The 27,730-nt window shown below is 36.8% G+C and overlaps 1 protein-coding gene across 5 annotated transcripts in view; it reads left to right on the top strand.

The window, feature by feature from the left end:
* Positions 1-27,730, top strand: part of Pdgfd (platelet derived growth factor D) — a 228,689-nt gene that overhangs the window by 175,014 nt on the left and 25,945 nt on the right. For all 5 annotated transcript variants that reach the window (XM_046466576.2, XM_046466565.2, XM_058586610.1 and 2 more), the window contains exon 4: positions 24,945-25,007. In XM_046466576.2, the coding sequence (XP_046322532.1) occupies positions 24,945-25,007 (63 nt within the window). The remainder of the gene's footprint in view (positions 1-24,944; positions 25,008-27,730) is intronic.

Genomic DNA, 27,730 nt, shown 5'->3' on the forward strand with positions numbered 1-27,730 from the left:
TTTCTTTGCTTAGAAGAGTCTCCATAAACAATCTGGAATTTGCATCTAGGCTGTGCTACTTACTAACTTAAGAGCCTTGAGCTATCCTAGTCTGAGTCTTGCCGTAGTTAAACTGCCAAAAAAAAAAAAAAAAAAAAAAAGAGTGACCAACAGAGTCCTTAAGACCAGACAGAGATAATATGTCCTGGTACAGAGGTGAACAGATCACAGGTGTGCAGGATTATCACCTACTTCTGATCTTTTAAAATTCTTTCCAAGCCTCACCTCTTAAGTTGGGGCCTCTTCTGAAGCCCCGATTAGAAGTGACTACCTCCTCCTCTGTATACCACACATGCATTCTTCTACTAAGCATCTGTAGTAATTTATGATACTTACTTGTTAGTTAGTTTTAACCCTCAAATTCCACAAGGCTCCTCTCTTACTCGTTTCCATCTTCCTAGCCTCTGATGAAGATCCTTGCACAGAATTGACACTCAATACTATGCATATTGGTCAAATGAAGGAATTGTTGTCAACAGACTTACATAGACATTTGTTTTGATATTGGCTGTTCAGGGAAGCCAGACAGACAAAAACTGGAAACAAGAATTTTCCATTTTAAAAAATCCCCGTGTTGAAGCTCAGAACACTGAAAATACCCCCAAAATGAAAGTGTTAGACACATGTGTGCCACTAAGTAGTGACCTCTAGGTAAATGGTTTTTCTCACTAGTATCAATAAGTATTGACATTTACACCATCTCACATTACCTCCCATCATTCTGTCACATAATTAGATGTGAACCTGCCATTATCAGCACATTCTTGATAAGTAGGTATGGGATGTCTCCTGTTGGGGAAGCAATGTATTTACTTATCTGTACCTCCTGTTGAGTTTTCACAAAACTGATCTTCAAAATCTTGTTCCCTAATGTCTTGTGGCCAGGATATTGACTGCTTTTGTCTTCTGCAAGGAACCCTAATTCATCCTTCTGACAACTACATTCTCCATAGAACCTTGGAGAGGTAAAATAGGAAGAGCAAAAGGGAGAGGGAGGTAAGTGGCTCCTCCTCCCCTCTGCCCTTTGCTCTATCAGTGGTCTTAACCAGTGATGATTTTATACCTCCTTGGCCCAAGATATTGGGAAATATCTGGAAACATTTTTTTGATCATAACAACTGGGGAGAAGGGTATCTAGTCAGGAATGCTAGTCAATATTCTCCACTGCTCAGGACATCCCATCCACCAGCCATCAAAGAATTTTCCAGCCGAAGTACCGAGTTTGAGAAGCCTTGCTCTAAGCCATTTGTACATGTTTAACTGCCCAAAGTTAACCTTGTGATTTCCTGGAGTATTTTAGACACAGAGGCTTTAGGGTAAATACAAACAAAAATGGACACAATTCACTTAAACAGGAGGGAAGGAACAGGATTATGTAATGTAGGAGAAATTTAATGAAAGTCTGTGCAAACCACGATACCTCTCTACAAGAGGGTCATTCTTTTACCCTATTTTAGGACTCACTATAAGCATGCTGTATGCTATGTAATCATGCCATGAATATTCCCAAAGTGAGCAATGTGAAATTGATATAATTAATTATGTCAAATTATAATATAGTTGATATGGTGTGTGTTCCATATTACATGAAAAGAGTCCTTTTGCTGATATTGCAAATGTGAAGTAAGAAACAGCTCTATAGTAGGAAAATTCCTAGTTTGGTTTAAAAGGATCATATACATGAGATTAAATGTTAACATTTATACAAGGATAATGTCCTAGGTTCTTGTTTAGGGGCAATTGTTTGAAATTTACAATGAATTCGCACTTAGCTAAGTGTTTTATTTTATGAGCTCTGTGTGTTTGTGTATGTATAAACTATGTGTGATCTAAAATTATTTTAAATAATTAAGCAGCTATTTTCAATGTACAGGGCCTCAAATATTTCTTTATAAGCATTGCTTTTAATCCATTTCTCACAAATTGTCATGTAAGATAAAATTAGTATTAGTAAGTGCCCATAAAGCAAAATAATTGTTTCAATAAAATATAGAGAAATTTCATATTTATGAGTGGTTCAATGAGAAGATTTCTAATGCAGAATTTATAGCAATAAAGAGAATACAGCAGTTTCTTTCTGGTGTCTTATCAGCTCTCAAGGGCAAGAGTTTGGAATTGGATGTATACATTCTAATATGCGTCAAAAAATGGGTTAAAATATTTACTGCTTTTACTGCCTTTTCATTTGAGCAGTTACCTTAGCAGAATTCATGATACTAAAATATAAATACGGTTGGTAGGCAAAAAATAGATTTACAAACTTTTTGAAAAATAAAATCAAAAAAAAAAAAGATTGAAATGATGAACGTAAAATCAAAGCTATGCCATGAATTATGTTCACAATAGAAGACAGATGCTCAGTTAAAATGCAGAACACTCCTAAAGGCAGAAATGGGACGCTCTAGTGAGTCATTCATTATACTCTCCATCACAGCAGTGGGCAGATTTCTTTCCACAGGTATATCTTTGAATACTTTGTCCACTCTTGTGTGAAATGACTTATAGGATGGCTTTTCCACTGCTTCCATTGTGAGGCTATTCCACAATTTAATAGATATCACTATTGGGAAAACTTTGTAGATACAGAGCCTACATTTTCTCTATTCAATTTCATGCCCTGACTTCCAGTTACCCCCCCAGGGAGCCTTGCTAACAATTCTTTCCCTTTTTGTGAGGCATTTTGAATTCCTGGAAATTTGTATCATATCTCCTAAGTCACTTTCTGAAGAAGGTTGCATGTACTGTACATCAAGTCCTTAATTCTTTAGTCAATGAACAATATATTTTGTTTTCATAATCTTGTCTCATAAGTCATTTCCCAGCCTGTTGATCAATCCGCACTTCTTTAAATTCTCTCAGGTTTGCCAACATCTTATATTAAAGTACTTGTGAAATGATTTGGTAATGTGATTCCCATCTTATCAATGCACAGCACAGATAACAATTGATTCCTTCTTTCAGACTAGAGTGCTTTTTTTTTGGGGGGGGGGGGCACCTTGAAGGTTTCTCAACATTTTCCTCATAGCTTTTCTTCACATGCTATATTTTAGAGAATAACTTTCTCTTTTGAAATTTCAGGTAAAAATTAACATTTCTAGATTTAATGATACCAAGAAGTCAAAACAACTTTGTATTAAAACTTATTTACTTCCCACCATAGTATATTGATATATTGTAACAGCCATTTTGCATCTATTATTGATACTTAGAGAAGTAGTTTTGCTAACTTCTGTGTTCTCCCAACTCTTCATTTTTTCTAATGTAGTCTCAATATCTGCATGTAAAAAAAATATCTAAAATACTCCACTAATCTGCCCCCACAAAGACCTGTGTATGAACAAGTTATTGAAGTCACTGAAGGACCTTTGTCAGGCAAGTAATTCACCACACATGAAGTGAATAGTGTGCATAGATGACACAGATACATTCCCTTTTTTCTTCAAATTGATTAGTCATGATCATCTGTCAGGAAAACTTTTAAATTCCTTTCTTTATTTTTAAACATAAATATTTTCTGTCTTCTAAGATGACCCTTTGTTTCCATAACTTTCATGTTTTAAAGTTCCCCGTCTCCAGAATTGATGTTATTGCCAAAACCACCATTGTTTTGTCTGAGAATTTTATTTCTACTAAAATCTATATTTTAATCTAAAATGTGGGTAATGAATAAGTCTTTTAAAATTTTGAGCCTGTTAGCAGAGATGAGTCTACAGGAATCATGGCAGTATCTTAAATGTCAATACTAAAAAAACCCTGGAGGAGAAACTCAGAAATATAGAGAAAATATTCTTTTCACGCAGCCTTTAAATAATTGAATTATTCATCTGCTACCTGACCTGCTTAACATTCTTGTTAGAATGATACCGCAATAGTTTACCAAGAAGAGAAACACCTTTGAGATAAAACTAAATGTTAACTGTGGTTTTGCTGTGAGAATGTGGCTTCACAGAACCTTTAGTTGTCACACATTTAGTAATGTGTAAGAATAGAAATAATATTAAACCTTAAGCCTACCTTTAACTTCAAAATGAGTTGAGTTAAACACCTGGAAATATAGGCTTTACTTTACTAATTAAATTTTCAGCTGATAGATAGTGGATCAGTATTAAGAATTTGAGGAGGACAAGTATCACATCACATCCTAGAAGCCCTTCATCCTTCAAGTCTTTATTGAGAGCCTAGTATGGGCTGCCATGGAAGCTGGAAGTTAATGAGAAAGCAAAAAAGTTTCTGTTACTTTGGGAACAGAGAAGAGGGAGTAGCCACATTAGATCTAATGATGCTTTCGAAGGACATTCAATTTCATCTGTGTTCTAAATGACAAAGTGGGGTTAGCTGAATGGGAAAGAGTTGGAAGAACCTTACAAGTAAAGGCAATCACCTACAAAGGCTGAAAAGAACTGATAAAGCATGAAATATTTCTGAAAGCCAGGGGTATGAATAACTGACTAGAAAGATGTTAAATAGGAAGATGACTGAGATTATGAATTAATGTATTTATCAAAGGACTGCAAGCTCTTCAGAACCTCTGAGACATTTGGAGCTTGGAAGTTGTACAGATGGTTTTTTGCTCTCTATTTTGATTTTGCACTTGAAGGCCAGTGGAGAACAGATTGCAGTGGGGCAAAAATGAATGAAGATTGCTTAGAAGGTTATCATAGCAATCCAGAGTTGGAACAAACTGGAATCAGAGTGCAAGTTTAAAGACATAGTTTTGAAAGATTGAGATAGTGTAATCATAAGGATTTAGTGGCTAATTTGAGAGTATTTCAACATGATTTCTGGTATAAGATGCACTATTAGGTGAAGGGGATGGTATTTTTCTAGGAAAGGAAACACAGGTTTTGTGGGGAGATTGATGAGTAACATTTTGGACATCTTGAATCTGAGGAGCTTATGGGGCATCCGATAGGAAGTAGCCAGATATAATTTGGCAGAATGATTTGATTCTCAGCAAAAATTCTCTGGCCTGGAATATGGAGTCAGACATTATTCATGTATTAATAATTACAGATGTCAGAGTATTCATTGAGTTTACTCAGATGCCAAGCCTTGAGCTTCAGAATCCTGAGAAACATTGACACTTGAGGAGATATTAAAAAGAGAGAATACAGGGGCTGGGGCTGAGAGGCAGAGCGCTCGCCTGGCATGCGTGAGGCACTGGGTTCAATCCTCAGCACCACATAAAATAAAATAAAGTTATTAAAAAAAGAGAGAGAATACAGAGAAGAAATAGAGAAAGAAACAACAGAACATCAGAGCATGTTATCACAAAAGGCAAGGAAGGAGTATTAAGAAAAGAGTCAGCAGTGACATTACATAGGAGAAAAAGGTCAGGAATAGCAATGGCTCGAAAAGAGTCATTGGGTTTGGCAATTCAGAAGCTATTGAAAATATGAAAAAAAAAAGTCTTCTATATATATGACTGGGAGAGAATACCTGTAACGAGTGAATCAACAAGAGTAAAGTATTTCAAGATGCTTGTGTGTAAAACACACTGATATACAGAAATGATACTGAGAGAAGAGATTACAATTGAAGAAATGTTTTTCAAGATGCTAGAGACAAACTTTCTGTAAGTTGCCAGGGGAAAACAAACAAGAAAGGTTAAAGATACAGGAGAAAGAAAAGCAACACAGTGTGCTGTGTAATTTTTCTCCAGTAGAAATCCAGATAAAGGAGTCCAGATGTTGATTGGATTACTGTAGCCTTTTGCAGGGTGGATACCACTGTTACAGCTAGGTGGTAAGGGAGTATTTATAAGAGAGGGCTTGAAGCGATGGATTGTGAGATCTCTAAGATTAATAGAAAGCTGCTAACTGGGAATATAAGGGGATTAAGTGTCTGGACAGCTCAATGAGGCTGAAGAGAAAAGGTGTGGCAGAGAATTCAAGAGCAAGCAAGGACATGGAAGGCATAATCACAGAATACCATAAGCTTCTAAGATCTAAGACTAGGAGGGAGTTGCTGCAATGGTATACATAGGAAACTACATTAGAGTTGAAAGAGTCAAAGGACTACAAACTAGAAGTATTCCTCTGTGCTAATTACATGGTCTCTGACACTATCCAGGTTGGTGGCAATAAGAGTTGGAGATGAATACAGGAATGCAGATGCCAAGTATTATGATTTGAATGTGAAGAGCCCCCAAAGACTTGTATATTGGAGACTTTGTCCCCAGTGTAGCAGTATCTGTTGGTGGGGTCCTTGCAAAGTGATTGGATCATAAGGTCACTGACCTCATCAATGGATTAGTCCTTGGAGGGAGTCATCATCTGAATGGACTCTTGGGAGATGGTGGAAAGTGTAGGAAGTGGGATCTAAAGGAAGTGGGTCTTTGAGGGTACATTTCAGGGACTATATCTTATCCCTGGCCCCTTCTCTGTTTGCCAGCTGCCATGAGCTGAGCTGCTTTCCTCTGCCATGCCTGTCTGCCCTGGTGTTCTGTCTCATCTCAGACTCAGAGCAGTGGAGCCAGCTGACCATGGACTGAAACCATTTCCTCCTTTAGCTTGTTCTTGTCGAGTATTTTGGTCACAGAGATGAAATGCTGACTAACATCATGGTCCTTAGTGGATATGAGGAAGTAACTCAGTAGAGGCAACAATACAGAAGGCAAAAGCAGAGAATAATAGATGAGAGGCCTGAGTTTCAGAGGGAGACTATATATATATATATATATATATATATATATATATATATGCATTTGCCTGTATGTGCCTGCGATATCTTTAGAGGAATACATAAGAAAAAGATAATGCTGACTGCCTCTGAGTGGCAGTCCACTCATAACTTTTAGATTTGGGGCCTTATGAATATATTGTACTAAAAATTTCAGAGGTTTCCCATAATGGAGCTGGGAGAGAGGCACTCCACACCCACGTTTCCCTGCTTGCAGAGGGTTCAGGGAAGAGCTCTGACTCGACGGGCCTACAAGGGAGCACCAGTCTCCTGAGGGAAGTGAAGCCTTGCTTACAGCAGAGAAGGATGAGCTCTCAGTGCTGGTTTCTAGGGTGTCGGGGTTATGTGCGCAATGATTTCAGGGTCTAGAGGGCATCGCGAAGGAAGCGGTAGCCTCTCAGAAGTAAGATTGTGCTTATTGTGCCCCATTTTAAAATTAATCTACTTAATAGAGTTTAGACTGAAAACACTCAAGCACTGTCAGAAATCCAATTTAAAGTTTCTCTTTTATTTTTGAAAAGAATATAGAGTCCAGGATAAAACAGCTCCCAAAAGCAATATTCTTTACCATTTACAATAAATCATCAGCTTCTGATTTCATCAGTAAACTAAGAAGTTGGCAGAAGATAATGCAGTGTTCTCTTGAGAGCAGAGATCCTCGTTCCCTTATATTCTTATCTTCTATAAAAGTTTATGGTGTTTTGTTGGTGGTGTTGCTCTTAAAAAGATAGTATCTTCCACTCTCCACATAGGGTTATTGGGGATGTTTTTCTTTTTTATTTATCCTGATAAAATCTAATATATGCATTGGCTGAAGATAACTGCAGTACTTGACTAGATCTATCTGAGGAAGAAAAGAGCAAATATTAATGGAGCCACAGAAAATATCAAATATCAAGCTTCCCTAAACCAATATCATTTGACACTTGACTTAATATAATCTTGTATTGCATTGAACTCTCTTTCTTCCCTCCTTGCTTATTCTGTCCTTCATTCTCTCTTCCATAACTCAACAGGAAGCATCTTAAATAGAGCCAAGGATACAGTGATTCTAATTAGATGGTTTTTATCTGACCTAAGTCATTTTTGGCTTTTCTGTGTTAAATATCACTATGCATTTCTCTCCCTACATCATTAAGGGACACAAAAAGGGTCACCAGCCTTTCCTTCTTCTCCTTGAGGATAAGTGAGTGCCGAAGGAAGGAACACTCGGTACTGTAATTTGCTGTATCAAGGTCTAGGACAGGGAACCTGAGAGCAGCCACGACTTCCTATCTTCCTTTTCCTCCCCTGACCTGGATAGACAGAGGCTGTTGAAGTGTCAGGGTTTTCCATTTTGCTTAGCACAGGTGTTCTTATTACTAAAGGATGCGCCTCTAGACCTGTCGATGAGAATGACAGGAGTTCACCAAAGACCTCTCAAGGGCAATGAATTTCACATTAAGATTGAGACTACTGTTGTCAGCAGTTGAACACAATGGGTGGTGTGAGCACGACCATTAACTCTATCCACCCCCAAACCCTCCAGCCACTCCCATGTGTACCAGATTCTTTACTGAATGTAGCTAAGAGTTTTCAATTTCAATTGTATCATTTCTGTCCACAAGTATCTCATCAATATAGCAGTGCACACACTATTGTGCAAAATGTGGCATCCAATTCAAATGAAAGCCACAGAAAATTTTACTACTGTTGAACTTATTTTAAAACAGAGCTCACATGGCTGAAAGCAAAGACACAGCATCTGGCTGGCCACTTCTGATGACAATAAACAATTGTTGCACATTGTAGGACTATGAACTAGGTGACTTTTAACATCCTTTTTGATGTTTTATGTAAAGGAAAGATAATGTGGTTATATAGTATGTGTTTTTTGTAGCTTCAAAGTATTTCTTTGAATATGGCTGTTAAATAGTGGTCTTAATTGAAAGACATTTCCCCTGGCTTTTCACATGTCACATGCAGAGAAAGCATAGTGAATGTGGTTTAGTGTCTACATGTCGAGCCCTGTGTTATCATTTTATAAAGCAAAGATTTCTTTTGCAGAGGATTTAAGTGCCAGTGGTGCTTCCTTGAGGGAACTTACATACATGTTGTTGACTCCCCCCACTCTACCATCCTGTAGACTATTCCTACTTTTTAATCACATAAATATAAACATTACTTAAGGGGATATTTTTTGAAATATTATGTGAGAAGTTTACTTTGTATTGCAACTATCAGAGCGCAAAGCTTAGGAGAAATCTTGAAGTAGCACTTGGGTTCAGTGTTGTTGTGACCTTGCCCTGGACCAACAGTACTATTGCCTCTTCTCTCTTCCACCTAGACCTCACTGTTCCCTGTGTACTTCATAGAGGATAGCAGCTGATCTTTCCAAAATTATTAATTATCTTTAGAACCAACATGGTTTTTCCTTGTTTATGCTGCAACCCTGATAGGCTATGAGCAGGGCTGGATAGTATTTTAGTCAGCATTTTCACTGCTATGACCAAAAGACCTGGCAAGAAAAATTTTAGAGATGGACAAATTTATCTGGAGTTCACAGTTTCAGAGTTCTCTGTCCAGAAACATCCAACCCTGTTGTTCCAGGCCCAAGGTGAGCAGAAGGATGTGGAGGAGGAAAGCAGCTCAAGATTTGGCATGGGGAAGCAGAAAGAGAGAGCACCATTCATCAGGGACAAAATATATACCCAAAGACAAGCCCTGAATGACCCAGCTCATCTAGCCACACCCTACCTGCCTACAGTTAACCACCCCCTTAATCCATTTTAGTGGATTAGTGTCCTGATTAGGTTAAGGCTCTCATACTCTAGCCATTTTCACCTCTAAACTGACTTTCAACTTTTTTACAAGTGTGCTTTTGAAAACCATAAAATCATATCTAAACTATAACAGGCATCAATTGGGAGGATACCACCAGGAAGGGCAGTGTTCATGGGGAAGAAAAAAATGTATGGCTAAGAAAAGAACCTTTGTTTTTAATTAATTAATTAATTAATTTTACACTAGAATGCATTTTGACATATTATACACAAATGGAGCACAGCTTCTCATTCCTCTGGCTGTAGATGGTTCACAGTCACTCCAGTAGTATAATCATACATGTATATTGGGTAATAATATCTGTCTCATTCTACTGTCCTTCCCATCCCCACAAACCCCCTCCCCTGACTCCCCTTTACACAAACCAAAGTTCCTTCCTTTTTTCCTATCCCACCCCCTCCCACCCCACTTATCAGAGAAAACATTCAGCTTTTGGTTTTGGGGGATTGGCTTATTTCACTTAGCATGATATTCTCTAGTTCCATCTGTTTATCTACAAATGCCATAATTTCATTCTTATTTAAGGCTGAGTAATATAAAGACTTAATTTTCTTAAAGCATGTGCTACAATGGGAAAATGCAGGTGGTTTTTTTTTTTGTTGTTGTTGTTGTTGTTGTTGTTGTTTTTTAATCCTGGACTAATGCAGAAGACATGGATTGAGTTTTGGCTCTTGTATGAGTTAGATGCATTTTCACTGGAAAGTAATAACTCTGGACTCTGATTCCTGAAATAGTTAAGGTTTGTCAAATCATGCTGCATTAAAAAAAAAACAAAAAACAAAGAGTCAATAGCTTGCAAAAGCAAGTTTGCGTCTCACCCATGATACATGCCAGCTACTGATCATCTGCAGCTATGACCCATGTACTTCTTCATTTGTGGATCCTGGCTGAAGGATCTTTCCTCTTCTATAATACTCTATTATTACAAAAGAGGGAAAAGAGCAATGGTAGAACTCCATAATGTATTTTAAAGTTTCTGGTCAGTTATGACTTTGATCACTTCTCCTTATATTCCAATGGTTAAAATAAGTCACAGGCCAAGCCTGCAGTCAGAGAGATAGAAAATACACCCTTCTCACAAGGGTGGCACCAGAAAGAAGACCGAGAAAGACAGACCCAGGAGAGTAAGGCAACACAGTACTGTACACTGAAAGCTCTGATAAATGATTGGTGAAGTTTCTTCCAACTTCAAAACTGCAAAATTTAATGAATGAGTTAGAAATAGCCATGTTAGTTTAATTGTGTAAATGTTTTATCAAGAGATTGGAGGATACTTAAAAGATGACTATTATGTGTTAGCTATTAGGTGTCCCCCAAAAGCTCATGTGTGACACAATGCAAGATGGATCAGAGGAGAGACATTGGGTTATGAGAGTTCTAACCTAATCGGTCAATTAAACCCTGATGGGATTAACTGAGTGCCAGTAGGGTGTGGCTGGAGGAAGTGGGTCCCTGGAGACATACCTTTGTGGTATATATTTGTTATCTGGAAATTGGTGTCTTTCTACTTTCTGATCATTCTATGAGGTGTTTCCCTCTGCCATACTCTTCTGCCATGCTGTTCTGCCTTACCTTGAGCCCTGAGGAATGGAGCCTGCTGTATAGGGATTGAGACCTCTGAAACTGTGATCTCGAAATAAATTTTTCCTCCTGGTTGAGTCTTTTAGTCACAGCAGAAAAAAAAAAAAAAAAGCTGATTAAAACAATGACCCAGTCAAAGAACTACTTGAACTCCTGTATAAATCTGTTTGCATATATGTAAGTGGTTTTTAACTTGAAATTCCATCAAATATATGTAAAGCAATATTTTTATCTCACCCTCTTAAATTTTTTTGTTTGGTATTTTGAAGATATATAAATAATAGTATTTTCATATATATGGTCATTTATAGCTAATTAGTACTTTTATGTACCTATCTCACAAGACCAAACAGACCATGTATAGATCGTTTACCAAATATTCCCCATGCCTAGGCCAGCATCTATCAAAGAGTGGCCCTTGATAATTTGATGGAGAGTAGACAGGAATTATTTTTGTAGAGATTAAACATCATCTTGTCTAATGGTGGTAGAAAGCACTATACAGAAAATCCAAAAATCTTCTCTTTGAGTAGGCCCAAATTATTTATCCAATGTATCTGTGCCTGTACCCAGTTCACATGGTAATGTGGACAGTGAAATAAGGTAAGAGATGTTAAAGCTTTCAGAAAATATCAAAATCTCAGTGCACATTTAATGTGGTAGTATATAAGGTCATCATAAGTGAAATGAAGTACCCAACATTTTTCCAAAGAAAGAAATATGAAAGTGTATGTCAAAGCTAAGGACTTTCTGTGTGACAGAAACTTTTCTAAGAGCTTTATACATAGTGATCTTTTTAATCCCTAAAATATCCCTTTGAACTAGGAATTATATCCATTTTCGGATAAGAATATAGAGGCACACATATATAAAGTGCCTCTGGGTTCAATCCAAAAATAAAAAAAAAATGAAGACAAAGATTTTAAGTGATGGTGTAAGTGTCATGGAAGAAGACATGTCTGAAGAAGGCTGCAAAGAGTTCCCAGAGAGGAAAGGGAACCCAACTTAGGACTGGTGGGGTTCTTGCCTTGCAAATTGAAAAAGAATTTCAACACATCTTAGTTAGAGGCATAGATAGAGGTGTGTTTAGAAAAGTAGATACATATTCAAGGGATAATGTGGACAGTCTCAAGAAAGAGACACTTTGTGGGGTAAAGTAAGAAATACACATTCAGGGGAAGATGCAGGTTACCTTGACTGTGAGAGATTACTTCCAGAGTTCCAGGCTTTTCTTTTAGAAAAAATTTCGTGAGGCTTATAGTAGTGATATCAATCTGGTGATCTCCGAAAGCTGATGTGGTTTTCATTATCTGATCAGCAAATAGTGTTGAAATGTCCCCTAAATTATATATTCTTCAAGATATTATATCTCTTTGCTTGATATGTTTGCAATAGATTTGGGGTGGGGGGTTAACTAACTGTGCACAAGTAGATTTACTGATTTCCCAGGAACTTTTGGAGTAATAGGCCTGGAAGAAAGACTGACTTGGGGAGTAGAGAGGCCTGGAAAGGTATGGAGAACTTCTGATTTAAAATCTTTTTCCATTATTGTTTCTTTATGTCTCCATTCTACCTGTTTTTTATTCCTTCCATTCTACCTCACAAGGACTCTGGTAAGTGGTAAAGATGGGATTTGAATCCAGATAGTCTGACTTTAGAATGTAGAGCTATAGCTGTCTCTCAAAGAGAAAGGTAATGTAAAGAAAGACATAATAGTTGGAAAGAGTGCAACAGACATCCACTTGGGTTAGTTAGTTTCACATGCTTTATCTAACTTAATCCTAAAACGCAGCCTGTATGTGTATGGTGGGGGTTATTATTCACATTTCGCAAATCAGCAATCTTATGTATACAGTTTGACTTGGGTAAAGCCACACAATATTCCTTGTGGAATTCAATTCTAAATGTTCTGTCTCCAAAACCACTTTTTTAAAAAATGCTTTAACACACTGATTATCAAATCTTTTCTACAAACCAAAATGACTGCAGTCCTTATCCAGCAAGGTGAGTAGCAAAGGAGTTTTTCAACTTTTCTGCTCTTCATTTAAAGGCATGGGGTTTGCTTTTATTGGGTTTGTACTTAGAAAAATCCTCTGATGAAGCCATCCAGGGCCATTTGTATTCAAGCATCTTTATGATCCCATGATCCCTGCTGGGGTGAGAGATAGCTTTTAGTAATCCCACCAAATCAATTCCTGCTGACCAACCTCAGGGGTCATCGTAAAGTACTTAAGGAATTCTCATCTGCTGCATTTTCTGATCAGGCAAACATTTTAACTCTTATTTGAAGAAGAAAGGTAATTCTGTACCCTGCTGAGGGATAAGATGGGACTAAATTGTATTTGAGTAGAGAATGCTATTATCATTTTAGGAGTTTGATTACTAAAATAAAGAATGACTCCTAATTCTAAGATTGCCTGAGAAGATTATGGATATTTCAAAAAGTTTTTCCAAACCAACAACACTGAATTTCTTTTCTTCATTTTCTTTTTCCTACTACTCATCTCTTAGGATAGCTATCTGTTTTTTCTTGTTTGTTTTCTAGGAAATCCAATGTTACCTAAGTCCACTGAATTCAAGAAGAAAAAATCTTCTTTGTTTTCTTTTCTTTATTTAATATACACTGTAAGTGGGGCACGTGAGCATGGGTGGGGAGATGTAACTGTATTAAGAACCAGCTCCCTACATGCTAAAGCATTGAAATATAGTATGTCAGGAGACCTCGGATCCAGGCACCAGATCTGCCAGTAACACTGACATGTAATCCTTTGGGGACTTGGTTTTCTGTATGCAGGCAGAGGATAAGCAGGGTGAAAACTCCTTGAGAGCAGTGACCTTGGCATTCTTCTCATTGGTTTTTCTCCAACACCTTGAACCATGTAGTCAGCAATAGTGGAAGTCGACTAATACCAGTCAAATGAATGATTAAATGCCCTGTCCCTCACCAAAGAAAAACAATTCTAAGCCTAGTATTTAACGTCCTCTGGTTTGTGCTGCCCCTTCCTATTCAGCCTCATTTCCTTTCCTGTCCTTTGGGCAGAGGACACACTCGTCCAAGATCATGAAGCTCTCTGTCTTTGTGCATCCTCTAGTCTCCACCTTCCTATTCCCAGACTGTCAAAAGCCTTGATTATCATTGAAAGAGCAACTCCAACACTACTTCTCAAACCTTCCCTCAGTCCCCATAAATGGACTTAAATCATTCTTTCCTCTGTAAGATCTACAGGACTTTACTTGTAACCCTGATAGAGCACTTATTTCTCTGGGTCTTATATTATTCATTTATTTATTCCACGGATGTTTATTTACATCAGCTGTGTAGCAATGAGCTATGGCTTTACATGAATCACGTCATTTGATCCTCATGGCAGTCTGATCTTCACTGTTTCATTTAACCAGTATTTATTGACTGTATATTAATTAGTTAACAGACCCTGTTGTAGGTAATAGGAATAGAACTGTGAGAAAATTAGAAAACATCCTATCCTGAAGGGGCTTACTATTCTAATGCATTGACACAAACTTGTTAAATAAATGAACAAGATGCTATGGACTGAATATGATGACATTTACAGGTGGGGCTTTCAAGAGGCAATTAAGACGTGAAGGTGGAACCCTCGTGAGGGGGTTAGTTTAGTGCTCTTTTAAGAAAAGACATGAGAGAAATCATCTCTGAACCATGTGAGGACATAGCAGTTGCCCATCTGCAAACCAGGAAGAGAGTCCTCATGCACACTTAGCCATACTGGCATTGTGATCTTGGACCTAGTCTTCAGAACTGTGAGAAATCAATTTCTGTTCTCTTTAACACAGGCTGTGCTGCTAAGCATAAAGAAATGAGTCTAACATGTAAGCATGAGACATGAGGCCTGCAAAAAAATCTATGTCCAAGGAGTATAGAGCTAACCCATGGGCCTGGGTGACAACATACTGAGCTCTGAGATTTTCCTGGCCTAGGAGAGGAGAAGCAATGGTTTCCCCAATCCCTAGAGTATTTTCTCTTTAACTTTGGAATGCATTGTACTTTTCTTTCTTGGCAGCAAATATGGCCTTTGTAATTATAGTTGGCTTAGATGAATGCAGAAATTAATTTGCATTCTCTAAGTTCACAGCATGTGTTCAAAAAAGTATAGCAAGAAGTAAAGGAGAGCCAATCTAGGATTAAAATTTTGCTGTGCAAAGCCTAATGTTTTCACTCATCACACTGCTGAATCATATAGCTCAAGTAGTGACAGGTAAACGTAAGGAAGCTGATTTAACTGGTGATAACCAAAAGCAAAAAGGAATTATAAAGCCCATAAACACAAAGTAACAAGAGTCAATAGTAGGCTCACTCACTGAGATACCATTTGTCCTGTTCAGAAAAGATAATCCCTGCCAGTAGAGGACTTTAGGTTTTTCACCCAGGAGTGATGATGAAGGCCTCGATTTGAGTCATACATTTGTTCCCAGGTCTCTTTCACTGGCATTAACCACAGAATTTGGTAATGTTACTGAGTTTGCCTCTGTGCCAAGCTTTACAAGCTCTCATCACAATGTGTCCCATGACCTGTGTACTTGACACTTGACTCCAGCAAGCTCAGCTAATGGGCGCAGGCAGCAGGTCTGCTTTTGAGATCTGAAACATGCAAACTGCTTTGATTAGTGGCTAGTTGAGGGGGAAGTGGAAAGAGGAACTTCAAGGTCAAGAATATACTAGTATCACCTTTTGTCAGAATTGTTTTGAAAGGGTCTGAATCCTGCACATTTGTTTCAAACTTTATATTAATAGTCTCTCTGGTTTAGCCACATAATTGAGTGGAAATTCCCTAAGACAAGGATCAGAGCAAGAAAAAGGTACTTTGAATTAACTGTTACTTCATTTACATAGTACTATAATATTAACCTGGATATTAAATATTTTACCACCAGGGCAACCCATAGTGTCAAATAATAATTAGGGTGGGTAGCACCTCTGATGAATGCATACTAGTCATGTAAGGATTATCATGAATTTGTAGAGGAAAAATGTGTCAGACAACACAAGTCAGATCCCTAGGCAACATTCATATTTTTAAAAAGAATGAGCAGCTCCTTGAATGCTTTATGATTGATTTTCTTACTACATTTCCCCCATTATTTTATAAATCTATCATTTGCTGAGTAATGTTTAATGAGTCCTTTTCTTCCTGATTCAGTGCAGGCTGTGTTTACTGTAGTTTTGTCTTTTGGACTCCAAACGATATTTTCTCTTTCAAGTTAGATCTTTTTACAAGTTATAATTAGCAATGGAGTAATTTGAATTTATGGAGATAACGATTTTAGCTAAGGGATTTTAGTGACAAGGCCTTAATTTCCATACTGTTTATAATTCCCATTTTCTGTAATATTTGTTTTAACAATGCAACTAGTTTTTGGCCATGACATAGATAATCTATTTATATAATGCCAGTTGAGAACAAAGAAAGATTACCTGTTCTTGAGAATATGAATTGTAGCAAAGAATCATAAATTCTGAATTTCATTCAATTTTGAACATGAAACAAGATTTCCTTTCTCAACTAAAATAACAAAAATAAAACAGACAAAAAGAGTACTCATTATGTACCAGACATTGTGCTAAGTACAAGGAAATGAAAATGCAAATAATTCAGGCCAGTGTTTCTTTTTTTCCATTTTAAACTTGTAATTTTCCTAAGGTAGCAGATTAATTTCCTTAGCCATCTATTTTAGCTTAGTAGTGTAAATGGTCTTGGCTATTAGCTTTATGATATCAAAAGTACAATCTTTAATAATTTTCAGGCTCATGTTGAACTGAACCAAATGTTCTCTTTGAAATGTATTTGAGAAATTTATGAAAACCTTTACTTAGCACAAATCAAAGGGGGTTGTTTGCTTCATAAAAACGATTCCTTACAAATGAAGAGGGGAATAGTTCAGCAAGCATGAAAGAATACAGAAAGTCAGCCTCGGGTTTGAATATCTGCAGGGCCTCTTAATAACCAGGCATGCTTCCTTGAGGACAATTACTTAAGCATACTGTCTCTGAGCTCCCTTGTCTCTAAAAGCTGTTTAAGAATCATGGCTTAGATAATTTACAGAAAATCTTTCACGTGGTACCAGCACAAAATCTATGCCAAATGAATGACAGACATTACTGCAAAATAATTACAGAGTTCTCTTAAGACTAAGCAACCATTCACAAAATTTAAACTCGCGCCTAACTTCTAAGTAACATAATGTAAAGAGACGACCTTTGATAGTATTTCCTAGATGTACATAAAATGTTCACTTCTTATTTGATCTTTGTTATTGGATCTTGATGGAAGCTTTTGACAAAGTCATATTTTGCAGTCTGCAGTTTTATTTCCAGCCTCTTGCTAAGACTTCGCTGTATGTGGTAAAAGTTGGCTTTAAACAGCTTTCTTGACCATTTATGTCTTCTTTCCATGATCATCATGTTGTCCTCAAGTTATGGTGCACAAACAATGCTTGCAGATGGTTCACCTTGTCTCTATCTGATACGCCTCTATCTGCAAGTGCACCTTGATTCTTCTTTGAGTATTGTGCCCATACCTCCTCCAGGTTAATTACCCTTTTCGGCTCCCTAGAGAAACTTTCTTCTTTACCCACTAAGCTAGGGTTTGCTTTATTCATTTAGTATTATTGAGAGCAACTCCCCAGACTCTGTTCAGTCTGGAAACTAGCAAATATAAAGTTCCTGTCTCATAACATAAGATGAAAAATACAATTTAAAAAAATATCTTGGCATTAGCATCAAGATTATATGAATGATTAGTTGAATCAGAGTTCTAGCTTGAAATGAGGTACTTCATTGTCCCTAATGATAAATGAAAAGTTGTAAAATTAATTCTTAAATCACTATAAATCTCAAAACGTGTCTTATCTTTGTAAGATACTTATAATTAAAGCCATATTTATTTAATTAATGACATTTTTCCAATCACAGAAGCCTCATGTCCCGGGTTTCTAGTAACTCTAAGAATCAAAATTTATTAAAATTTATAGGCAGATTCTCTGACTTTGAAAGATGCTCTTTGATTTCTTTGTAGTTATTGATTCTGGGACTCTTGGTATCTTTGTATTAAATATTCTTACCAACAACACCTGGCCTCCTGCCAAGGCCTTTTCCTTACCATTTATAGAAGAACTCGTTTGATGATGATTCTGTACAAAGTATACTTGTAAAGGTTTGGTTGGATCATAGAATCTGATTGATTTGCTTTATTCTGCCCATATAGACATTAGTACATTGATGTATAATAATTTCTGCATATATTGTTTGAACTGCATGCCAGAAATTCAAGTACTGAAGTTCAAAAGCTTTTGTTCTAAAAGATCTCCCCTGTGGAGCTGTCTCAGGACAGAGGATTCCAAATTTACCATTATTTTAATTTCCCTTCGTGGGTCAAAACAGAGCAGGATGTCATGAACAGACAAGGAATTCTTTTAAAAAATAGATGTTGGTAGATGTTTGTTAATTATTGTCCTATGAAACCAGATAGCACCATGTGTATTTTCAGATTCCAAAAGAAATACCTCTAAGCATTAGTTCAATCAAGAAGCAAAGACACATTTTGGAGAGAGATTTTCTTTTCTATCTCTGAGAAATGCATATAAAATGCAAATGAGAAAAATTTTCAATATAAGGAAAAACACATTTGACAGATGTCTTTTTAAACTTTCTCAAAATAAGTTGTCCTTGGTAGGTTAAGGATTATTTTGTTTGAGAACTTTAAAAACCTCCCAGTAACTGCATATTCTTTAAGTTATGGTGAAATACATCTCTGTTGTAATGAATAGTTTATGGCTCATCTACTCACATGCAGCATAATCACCTAGGATAAAAATGAACAACCGTCCTCAGGGAGATCCAGGAACAGGTGGTACAACTAATCATCCCAAATGTTTGGAATACTGGCCCAGCAACAGCTGTCTCCAAAGACAAGCGTCCTCAGCTCCACTATGAAGAGACAGAAGAGGGATTCTTTGAACATCCATTGCAGGCACTTAATGAATGAATGTTTGCCAGCGTGAACTGGTGAAGGAATGAATGGAGTGTTTTTCTTAGCTTGTAATATACCACCTGCTTTTTCTGAGATGGGCCTAGTGTAACCAACAGCAAGGAAGGATTACCTGAAAATATCCTCTCTGAAAATTGAAATTCCCACTTGAATCTTAGTCTTTAAGAGCAAGGATTGTTATGGAAAACATGAATTACCTGCAGTTATTTTATCCCCAGCTGTATTTGATTTCAGTCTGTAGGTCAACTGTTTTCTGTCAGCCTGACAAATAAATACCTATCTAACCCTCAGTTGATAGTTAATTACTTATTTTCATAGCTGTTTTTAAAGACATTAAAAGTTTGTGTTGCATTAGGTGGAGCCAAGTGTGTTTATTCTAGAACCATTTACATTGAAGTTTTTGGATACCGCATTTAGCAATTGGTGAAAAGCATTTCTAAGAGAAGGCTTTTATTTTTTAGCAGGGAATACATGGGTGATACCACTCAATAGACGATATAATAATATAAGAGATACAGTTTTGAGGGGTAAATGATGACACAGTTTCTTTTTCATTGTTGTTTTAATAGTTTACTGGTTTCCTATTAAAACTAAATGTTTATTATAACAACTTTAGAACACATAAACAAAAATAAGAAAATAAAAATTACATACCATTCAGGTCTAACTAATATCAATTTTTTTGTACATAGGTTTTCAGTCCTGCTTCAATCAGTTATCTATATATTTTCCTAGCAAAATTGTACAAAATGGAACATACTCTGTTACGACCTTTTGATTTATCAGAGTTCATTTTATTTTAAGGATATTAACTCTGTGTTATTTTGTCATTATGAGTTGGTTTGTCATTATGCTTTTAATCTTATTTTTTATATCCTTTGGATTTATACAACCTTTTGTATATGCAACTTGTATCAATGTTTGTGTTTTCTGACTTTAACATTGCTGCTTAGAAATTCTTCCTCCCAACTACATTTACATAAATATTTATCTGTATTTTCATGAAGCATTTTAAGATTTTATTTTTACATACCTCCCCAACTTTCTAGTCCATAAAACTTTTTCTCATACAAACCAAACTCTGCATACTAAGCTATTTAAAAAGCAAATATCTGAGAATAATATCTATGGTTTCAAAACTACTCCAAATATAACAGTGCAGAGAATGGGGGAGTGAATTTTATTTCAACTGCCAAATGATGAGTTTCACTGCCAAAATATAATTATGAGCCATTTTAAGGTGAGGACATAAACTAAGAATAAATTATTATGTTTAATGATGTAAATTAATTCTTATTAGATTAAGGCAAAGCTGATTAGGAAACCTGCAATTATAGAATGATATGTTATGTTGCTTGCTGAGTTAGAAAGAGCATGGGACTGCGAGGTACACAATAGCAAGGTCTAGTCCTGACTCTGGTAGTAATTAGTTTGGGGATCCTGGGCAGTTCATTTGATCTCTGAGCTTCAGTCTGCTCATCTTTCTAAGGAGGTCACTGGACTCCTTAGATGATATCCATTAGGTAAAGTAAGGTATGCATAGCATCAAAGTGTTAAGATTTCCTACATGGACTCAGGGGAAAAAACAATCAAATTATCAGCTCCTTAATTTTAAGATGGAAGATACTATAATTCCAGAGCTGGGGGTAAAGAAATCAAGTGCCAAATGTATAGCAAATTCTTACCAAATAGTTAAGAAGAGCAGGCCATGGCTTTTAAAGCACTTATGTGAGTTTACTTTAACAAATAACAGAAGTGTGTTCTTTATAAGATGAGCTGTTATGACACATTTTTAATGATTATTCACTGTTATATTTTAGCATTTCTTAACGTGATAGAAGAACATGCTTTGCTAAGAACATCCATGGGGGGAAAAAGTTAGTCTTCCATTAGCCTGGAACTTGAAAAAGCAAGCAATCTAACCAGAATGATGCCTAAAATGTATAACAAACAGCATGACATAGAATGGTCTCTGGATATGAACTGCTGGCCATTCTAAGTGACCACTGTAAGCCAGAGGAATTACAGAGTATACCCAAAACTCAGCTAGGAAATTAGAGATTAAAGTTGAAAATAAATGAATAAGGTCTCTGCCATTCCAGATAGGGAAAGAGATAATCAACAAGGAAACATAAATCCATTTAAAGTATGGGTAGCCATAGTTTAAATGAAATCTACTTAAGCAGGTTAAGTAGATAGAGTGATCAAGGGTGAGGGTATTTTAAGTGGAATGCTCAAGGACATTCTCTAAAGATGTGAGAACAAATTTTGAGCAGACAGTTAAATGATGAGGAGACAACCCTTGGAACATTTGGGGGAAAGCACATCCAGGCAGAGGGAACAACAGCAGATTAAAACTAAGGGGAGTGGAAGCTTGGAGCACTATTTGAAGGACTCTAGGAAGGCCAGTGTAGGCAGAGTGGAATTAGTGGGAGATGTAGGACCTCGGATCATAGTGGGACACACAGAGATGAGGCCAGAGAAGCAAGCAGTGGTCAGATCTTACAAGGACAGATACTATGTACAATGGAAAGCTACTTGAGGGTTTTAAGCAGAAGACAGATATGATTGATTTAGCATTCAAGAAGATAATTCTGGCTGCTATGAGGAGTGTGGACTTATGGCAAAAGTTAACAGGGTTTTGGGAGTCTTGCCGATATCATAGACTAAGGAGGTTGTGATGGAAGAGATAAGAAATGACCACATTGAGGATATATTTAGAAAGTAAAATCATTATATTCCTCCCTGTGCTGAGATTCTGCTTTTAAGGCTAAAATCTTGGAGGTTTCAAATCACATTTTTTATGGGACATAGTTCCCTTTTATAAGCCCATTTCAAATATGTCACTTATAAATGATGGCAAACTTTTGAAGTAACATAAAAGAAAGTTGGTTGCTTTTAAATGTCTAATATTCATGTTACTAGGAGAAGATAAAGTTAAATTTTATGTGGGATTTAATGAAATCCTTTATCATTTGTTCCTATTAAAGTTTCTGGCTGAAACTTTGTAACCCAGACAGTTAAGAAGCTAAAAGTTGTTTTGTAATATTTGTCTAGGAACTTGAATATGAAAGACCTTTTACACTTAAAAAAAAGTTTAACAAAATAGTTTTACCATGTGTCTATGCAAAAAAACAAATTGGAGTCACAGAACATAGTTACTTTTGAGATCTCAAACGATGTCCTTACAGAACATTCACCAATCCTCTGCTTCATGGCTTTTCTGCACTTGTGTTGACTCCTCCTTTGGATACAGTTCCATTATTCCTTCTCCAGAATGTTTCCAATGCTAGCTGCAAGGATGTGAAAAATCACCACACAGTTTCTATTGATGGTTCTAGCTTGACCAGAAGATGGCTACATGATGAGAGCATGCCATTTACCTGAGAACTCAATTTCTTATTGTTAAAATGAGATTGGACTAGATAGCCCTACACCTATTTCCAGATCCAAGATTTTAAAAAATGATTTTTTAAAATTTTCACATGTGGTCAACACAATCCATTACTTGCTTTGTCATTTTGGGGTTGATAATTAATCTATAGATCTCTAGTTCAAATCTCTCTCCCATTAGATTAATTCTCATTAAAAAAAAATCTCCTTCTGAGAATCTCTACCTAAATATTCTACAGGCACCTGAAACATTCAAGTCTATTATTAACTTTCCCCAGGAACTTGCTCCTTTTTCTGTATATATTTCTCACAGTGTCTAACATTTCTCTCTCTTTGAGTCTTCTATCCCATGTTTATTTCATCTATTAATACCTTTCAAGACTCCAGTCAAAGAGTCAGTTTGGTATGTGAAAGCTTTTCAAACTCACCTCCTAGAAGTACAATTGTCGATCTTTTGTATTATACCAATTAGACTGGTATCAGAGCATGAGCTTATTGTACCTGTTGATATATTTACATTTTTAACTCCTTCAGGGAAGAAATTGGTTATTTCCTTCTTATTCAACCTTAGCTTATAAAGCACACTAGTACATGGGACGTGATTAACAAACGTTAAATGAACCAGTGAAAATGAAAATTATATGATTTAAGAATTGCTTATGTCATTATCTCAACTGGTATTGTGGCTTGAACATGTTTTGAATATGACTCCCCAGGACTCAAGTGTTGGAAACTTGGTCTTCAATGTGTTGGTATCCAGAGGTTGTAAGACCTTTAAAAGTTGGGGCCTACTATGAGGTCATCATGTCACTGGGGGAATAATGTATTTCTCTTGGGACTTCAGTTTCTCTGTCTTCTGTCTTGCCATGTGATTTCTCTCACACACACACATGTCCATTATGATGCCATATGCCATTTGACCTTCACAGGAGGCCAAATAGAAGGAGTTATCCAATCTTGGACTTTTAGCATCCAAAGCTGTGAATTAAATAAGCCTTTTTTCTGTATAAAATACCTCAGATATTTTGTTATAATAATGGAAAATGAATTAATTTACCTGGCATATATCCTCACCTCTTATAGTCTTGTCAAGACATAGAAAAGCCATTGATTGCTTGCTCTCCTTCTCAGTCTCACCTGATTATGAAAACTCATCAGTGCTCACCTTCGTTTGTTTATATACATCCTTCCACTATGAGAATTTAGTTTTCATTTAATATATATTATATTTTTCAGAGTGCAGAGACATATTTCCCTGAGGTTGAGATTATTTATAATGATATCTAGTATCTAGTCAGTTTTCAATGCATATTCATTCCTCAAACCCCAATTTGACTCAGTTCTCTGTTGGTAAACAGCTAAAATTTTCTATGACATAGACATTTATATATAAACCAGTCTCATCATGAGCAATTAACAAATGCACTTCCAACTTCTCAAAATGTTAATGAAATTTAGACCTGGTACTTTGCTCTCACTTAGTAAGTATACTTAGATAAATAAGCTGTCATATTTGAGTGGCTGAGTATTTCTCAGCATCATCTCTGAATTCTTCCAACTCCCTGGTCAGACTGGTGTTAGATTCAGTTCTTCTCATATTTTTTTTTTTAATTTACTGGTGCTTGAATAATTCTCATGAAAGTTACATACAAATGGGAGACAAGATTGCCTTTGGGGAGAAATTTCTGATTTAGAGATCCATTGCTATCTTGAATTTATTCAGACTTGTCTGAGACAACCCTCTTAGAACTGTTCTTGATCATCTTTCCTTCAGTGGGTAGTACTTGGTCACTCCCATGGTCATTTTTTTCCCCTTCCTTTCTTCCTTACTTTGGTTATAAGAGTCAGGAATAGCTTTTGGAAGTTAGTTTATCTTTGAAAATATCAGCAATATTGTGGATTACCTCAGGATTAAACATGATGCATAATCTAGTTTAAACCAAGCAAGCATCAATATTGATAATTATTATTATTCTTACTCTTTATTAAGCACTTTATTAGGTGCCAGCTATAATTGCATAATTAATACATTCAGTTCTCAAAACAATCCTGAAGTTTAAGCATTTCATACCAACCCTTTGTAAAGGGGAGGATAGAGAGGTTAAGGAAGTCACCTGAGGTCACATACCAGTGGATGGTCCAGTTAAAATATGATCTTTTATGTGCCCCATTTTCTTTTTCACTAATACTTACAAGAGAATGTTGATACAGTTGTTCATGTCTTGAATGAGGAGGGTTCTTGTGAGCAGATGAAAAATTGTGACCTGTTCACTAAGAATGTAGTTCTTTTTCTGCTGTCACTTATTTGGAAGAAGATTCAGAATGCTAAGTTGTTGAAACCCTGCACATAATGAATTATACAGAGGATTGACTGATGCACATGAATGTTCCTTTGCCTTCTAGAAAGATTTCCAACCTGCAGAAGCCTCAGACACCAACTGGGAATCGGTCACAAGTTCGAACTCAGTAAGTAATTTATTAATCCATTGCCAGTGAAAGAAACTGATGCAATAGCTAAAGTCAAGTCCAGAAGGACTCCAGCTGTATTAAGGACCTGTTGCTTGACCCTACATCATATCTCAGGCAGGGTATGTTCTTCCATTTTGATCAGGTTAGAATGAATTCTGTCAGTCACCCCTTTGGGCCTTTTACGAAGGCTTTCAGGAATTGCCAATAAACCATTGTAGGAACTTGGAATAGACAATGACTTAACTATTTGTCCATTTAAAAGAACAGCATTTCAACAAAATGACTGTTCAGACTTATCCAAGTGATTTGTGGTCCCAGTTCAAGTGGGTAATTTTGAAATGGCTTTCTGAATATTTTAGGAGAAGCTGTTAACCTTTGTACTTCAAGGATCATTTCAGCCTTGGAAAATCCCAGTGTTTACAGTAAGATAACTGTAAGCAGGTGAGTAGTTTCACAAATCAGCTGCATACAGTATTCTATTTGACTTGGATATAAAACATAACTCACCCTGAGGCTGTAAAATGGTTCACACCCCTTTTCTTTTCCCTCCAAATTTAGTCATTTCTTAGTTTTCTGTATCCTTATCTACTATGCACAGAAAAATCAGAACTTGTGTTCACCAATCTTACATGTAGTACCTATGTACCAACAAAACACAATGTAATAAATGCAGTTGTTCATATAAAGGTCAGGAACATGGAGAAAGGATGTCCTTGGTTCTAAAGTGGGTCCATGTGGCCAAATCAGGCTTGATTTGTTTTTCAACACTGATATACTCTCTTTTGAGGATTTTCTTAAATTCACTCATTTGGCAGGATTTCTTCAGCTATGGATTCTGTGACTCTAGTTCACCTGATGTGGCTGCTGAACTAGATAGAACATCATCTGATCAAGAGATCAGTGAGGTCTCAGATGGTGGTCTGAATGTTTTATTAGTTTGCTTTGAACATTCCAGAATGTATGATCTGAACCTAGTTCAGAGTATGTGATCATTGTAAGATGGGTGAAAATCAGAATAGAATAAAGCTAAGCAGAAGGGCTGGGCATTGGCAGCCTGAGGCTAATAACTCAAAGTAAATGCCAGCATCAGCTTTTACAACGAAGTTGATTATCAAGGGATCCTCCAACTTCTCAAGCATTTTATGTATAATAGCTCAGAGTTGTCCAATTATTCCTCCACCACATGCAGAATTACACTTTAAAGGAGGTTTAACTAATTAAGGATAATCCAGGTTGTGGTAGTCGTTTTTCTCAGCACTGTAATAAAATGCCTGGCTCTCAGTTTTGGAGGTCCTAGTCTTTGATCATTTGTCTCTACTGCTTTGAGCCTGGAGCAAGGCAGCACATCATGGTGGAGCTCATGACAGAGTAAAACCACTCACCTTACAGCCAGGAAGCAGAAGAAGGGAAGAGGAGGAGTTGTATTCCCACAGTCCCCTTCAGGGGCAGATCTCCAGCAATCTAAGGACCTCAATTCCTAAAGACTCCACCATTTCCCAACAGCACCACCCTTGGGAGCCGCCTTTAACATATGGGGAACTATCCTAGTCCAGCTTTTTCACTGCTGACCAAAATACCTGACGAGAATAATTTTAGAGGAGGAAAAGTTTATTTGGGGGCTCATGGTTTCAGAGGTCTCACCATAGAGAGCTGACTCCAATCCTTGGGGCGTGAGGTGAAGAAGAACATCAAGGAGAAAGAGTGTGGAAGAGGAAAGTGTCTCAGAACATGGCCAGCAGGAAGCAGAGTGTTTCCCTCACCATGAATAAAATATGAACCCCAGGGACATGTCCCCAGTGACCCACCTCCTCCAGTCACACCCTACTCACCTACAGTTTTTCACTCATTTAATCCTTATCTGCAGATTAATGCACTGATGAGGTTAAGGTTCTTATGACCCAATCATTTCACCTACAGACATTCTTGCATTGTCTCACATGTGAGCTTTTGGGTGACATCTAATATCTAAACCATAATAGGAACATTCAAGATCCAAACTGTAGCACGGGTACTCAGAAAGAGGGGTTGCTCCTCTGTTTGAATATCTGAGAAAGTTTATCCCTGAGCCCCTATCCAGTGGAAATTTTTGGCTTGAACTATAAGTCAGGGTGTTGCTTGGCCCTGTTGGAAGATCAAAAAAGAGATAGCTTTTTTGTTTTTTGTTTTTTTAATAACCTAGTTTTCAAGAACCTTCTGCAGTAGGATCAAGGGTTATTAGACCTCTCATTAAGTTTTATATAAACCAACTTTGTTTTTGTTTAAAAGAGTTTACAGAGTATTCTTCACAAATTGTTATAATTTTAAAGGAATTTGATTAACTTTAGAAAGGATTTTTTTTAATATATAACTAACACTGAATGAGATTAAATGTATAGTGCAGCTGAAGGAGGCACACCCAATTGGCTCTTTATCTCAAAAATAGTTTTTAAATATTTACTTCAGAAACAAATATTCTTGTGTGTTCATTAGCTCCCCTAATGACTCATAAATATTTTCTTAACTATCATCACGGTGTCCATCAACTACCCCAAGTTAAAACTTGAAAACAGCTCATCTATAAGGACAAATTTGTATTTTACCTATGGTGTGGATTTGCTCTTCAAGTTAATATTAGAAGAGATTAGACTTCTCTCTCCCCCTCAGGGACTGAGAGTAACTTCAGAGTTTTCTCTTCAGTATCTAGGTGCACACTATACTCCAGGCACTATTAAGGGCTGTCC

This window comes from Marmota monax, unplaced genomic scaffold (assembly GCF_021218885.2).
Source record: "Marmota monax isolate L192 unplaced genomic scaffold, Marmota_monax_Labrador192_F-V1.1 WCK01_AAM20220418_F8-fsc00045, whole genome shotgun sequence".
Classification (NCBI taxonomy): Eukaryota; Metazoa; Chordata; class Mammalia; order Rodentia; family Sciuridae; genus Marmota; species Marmota monax.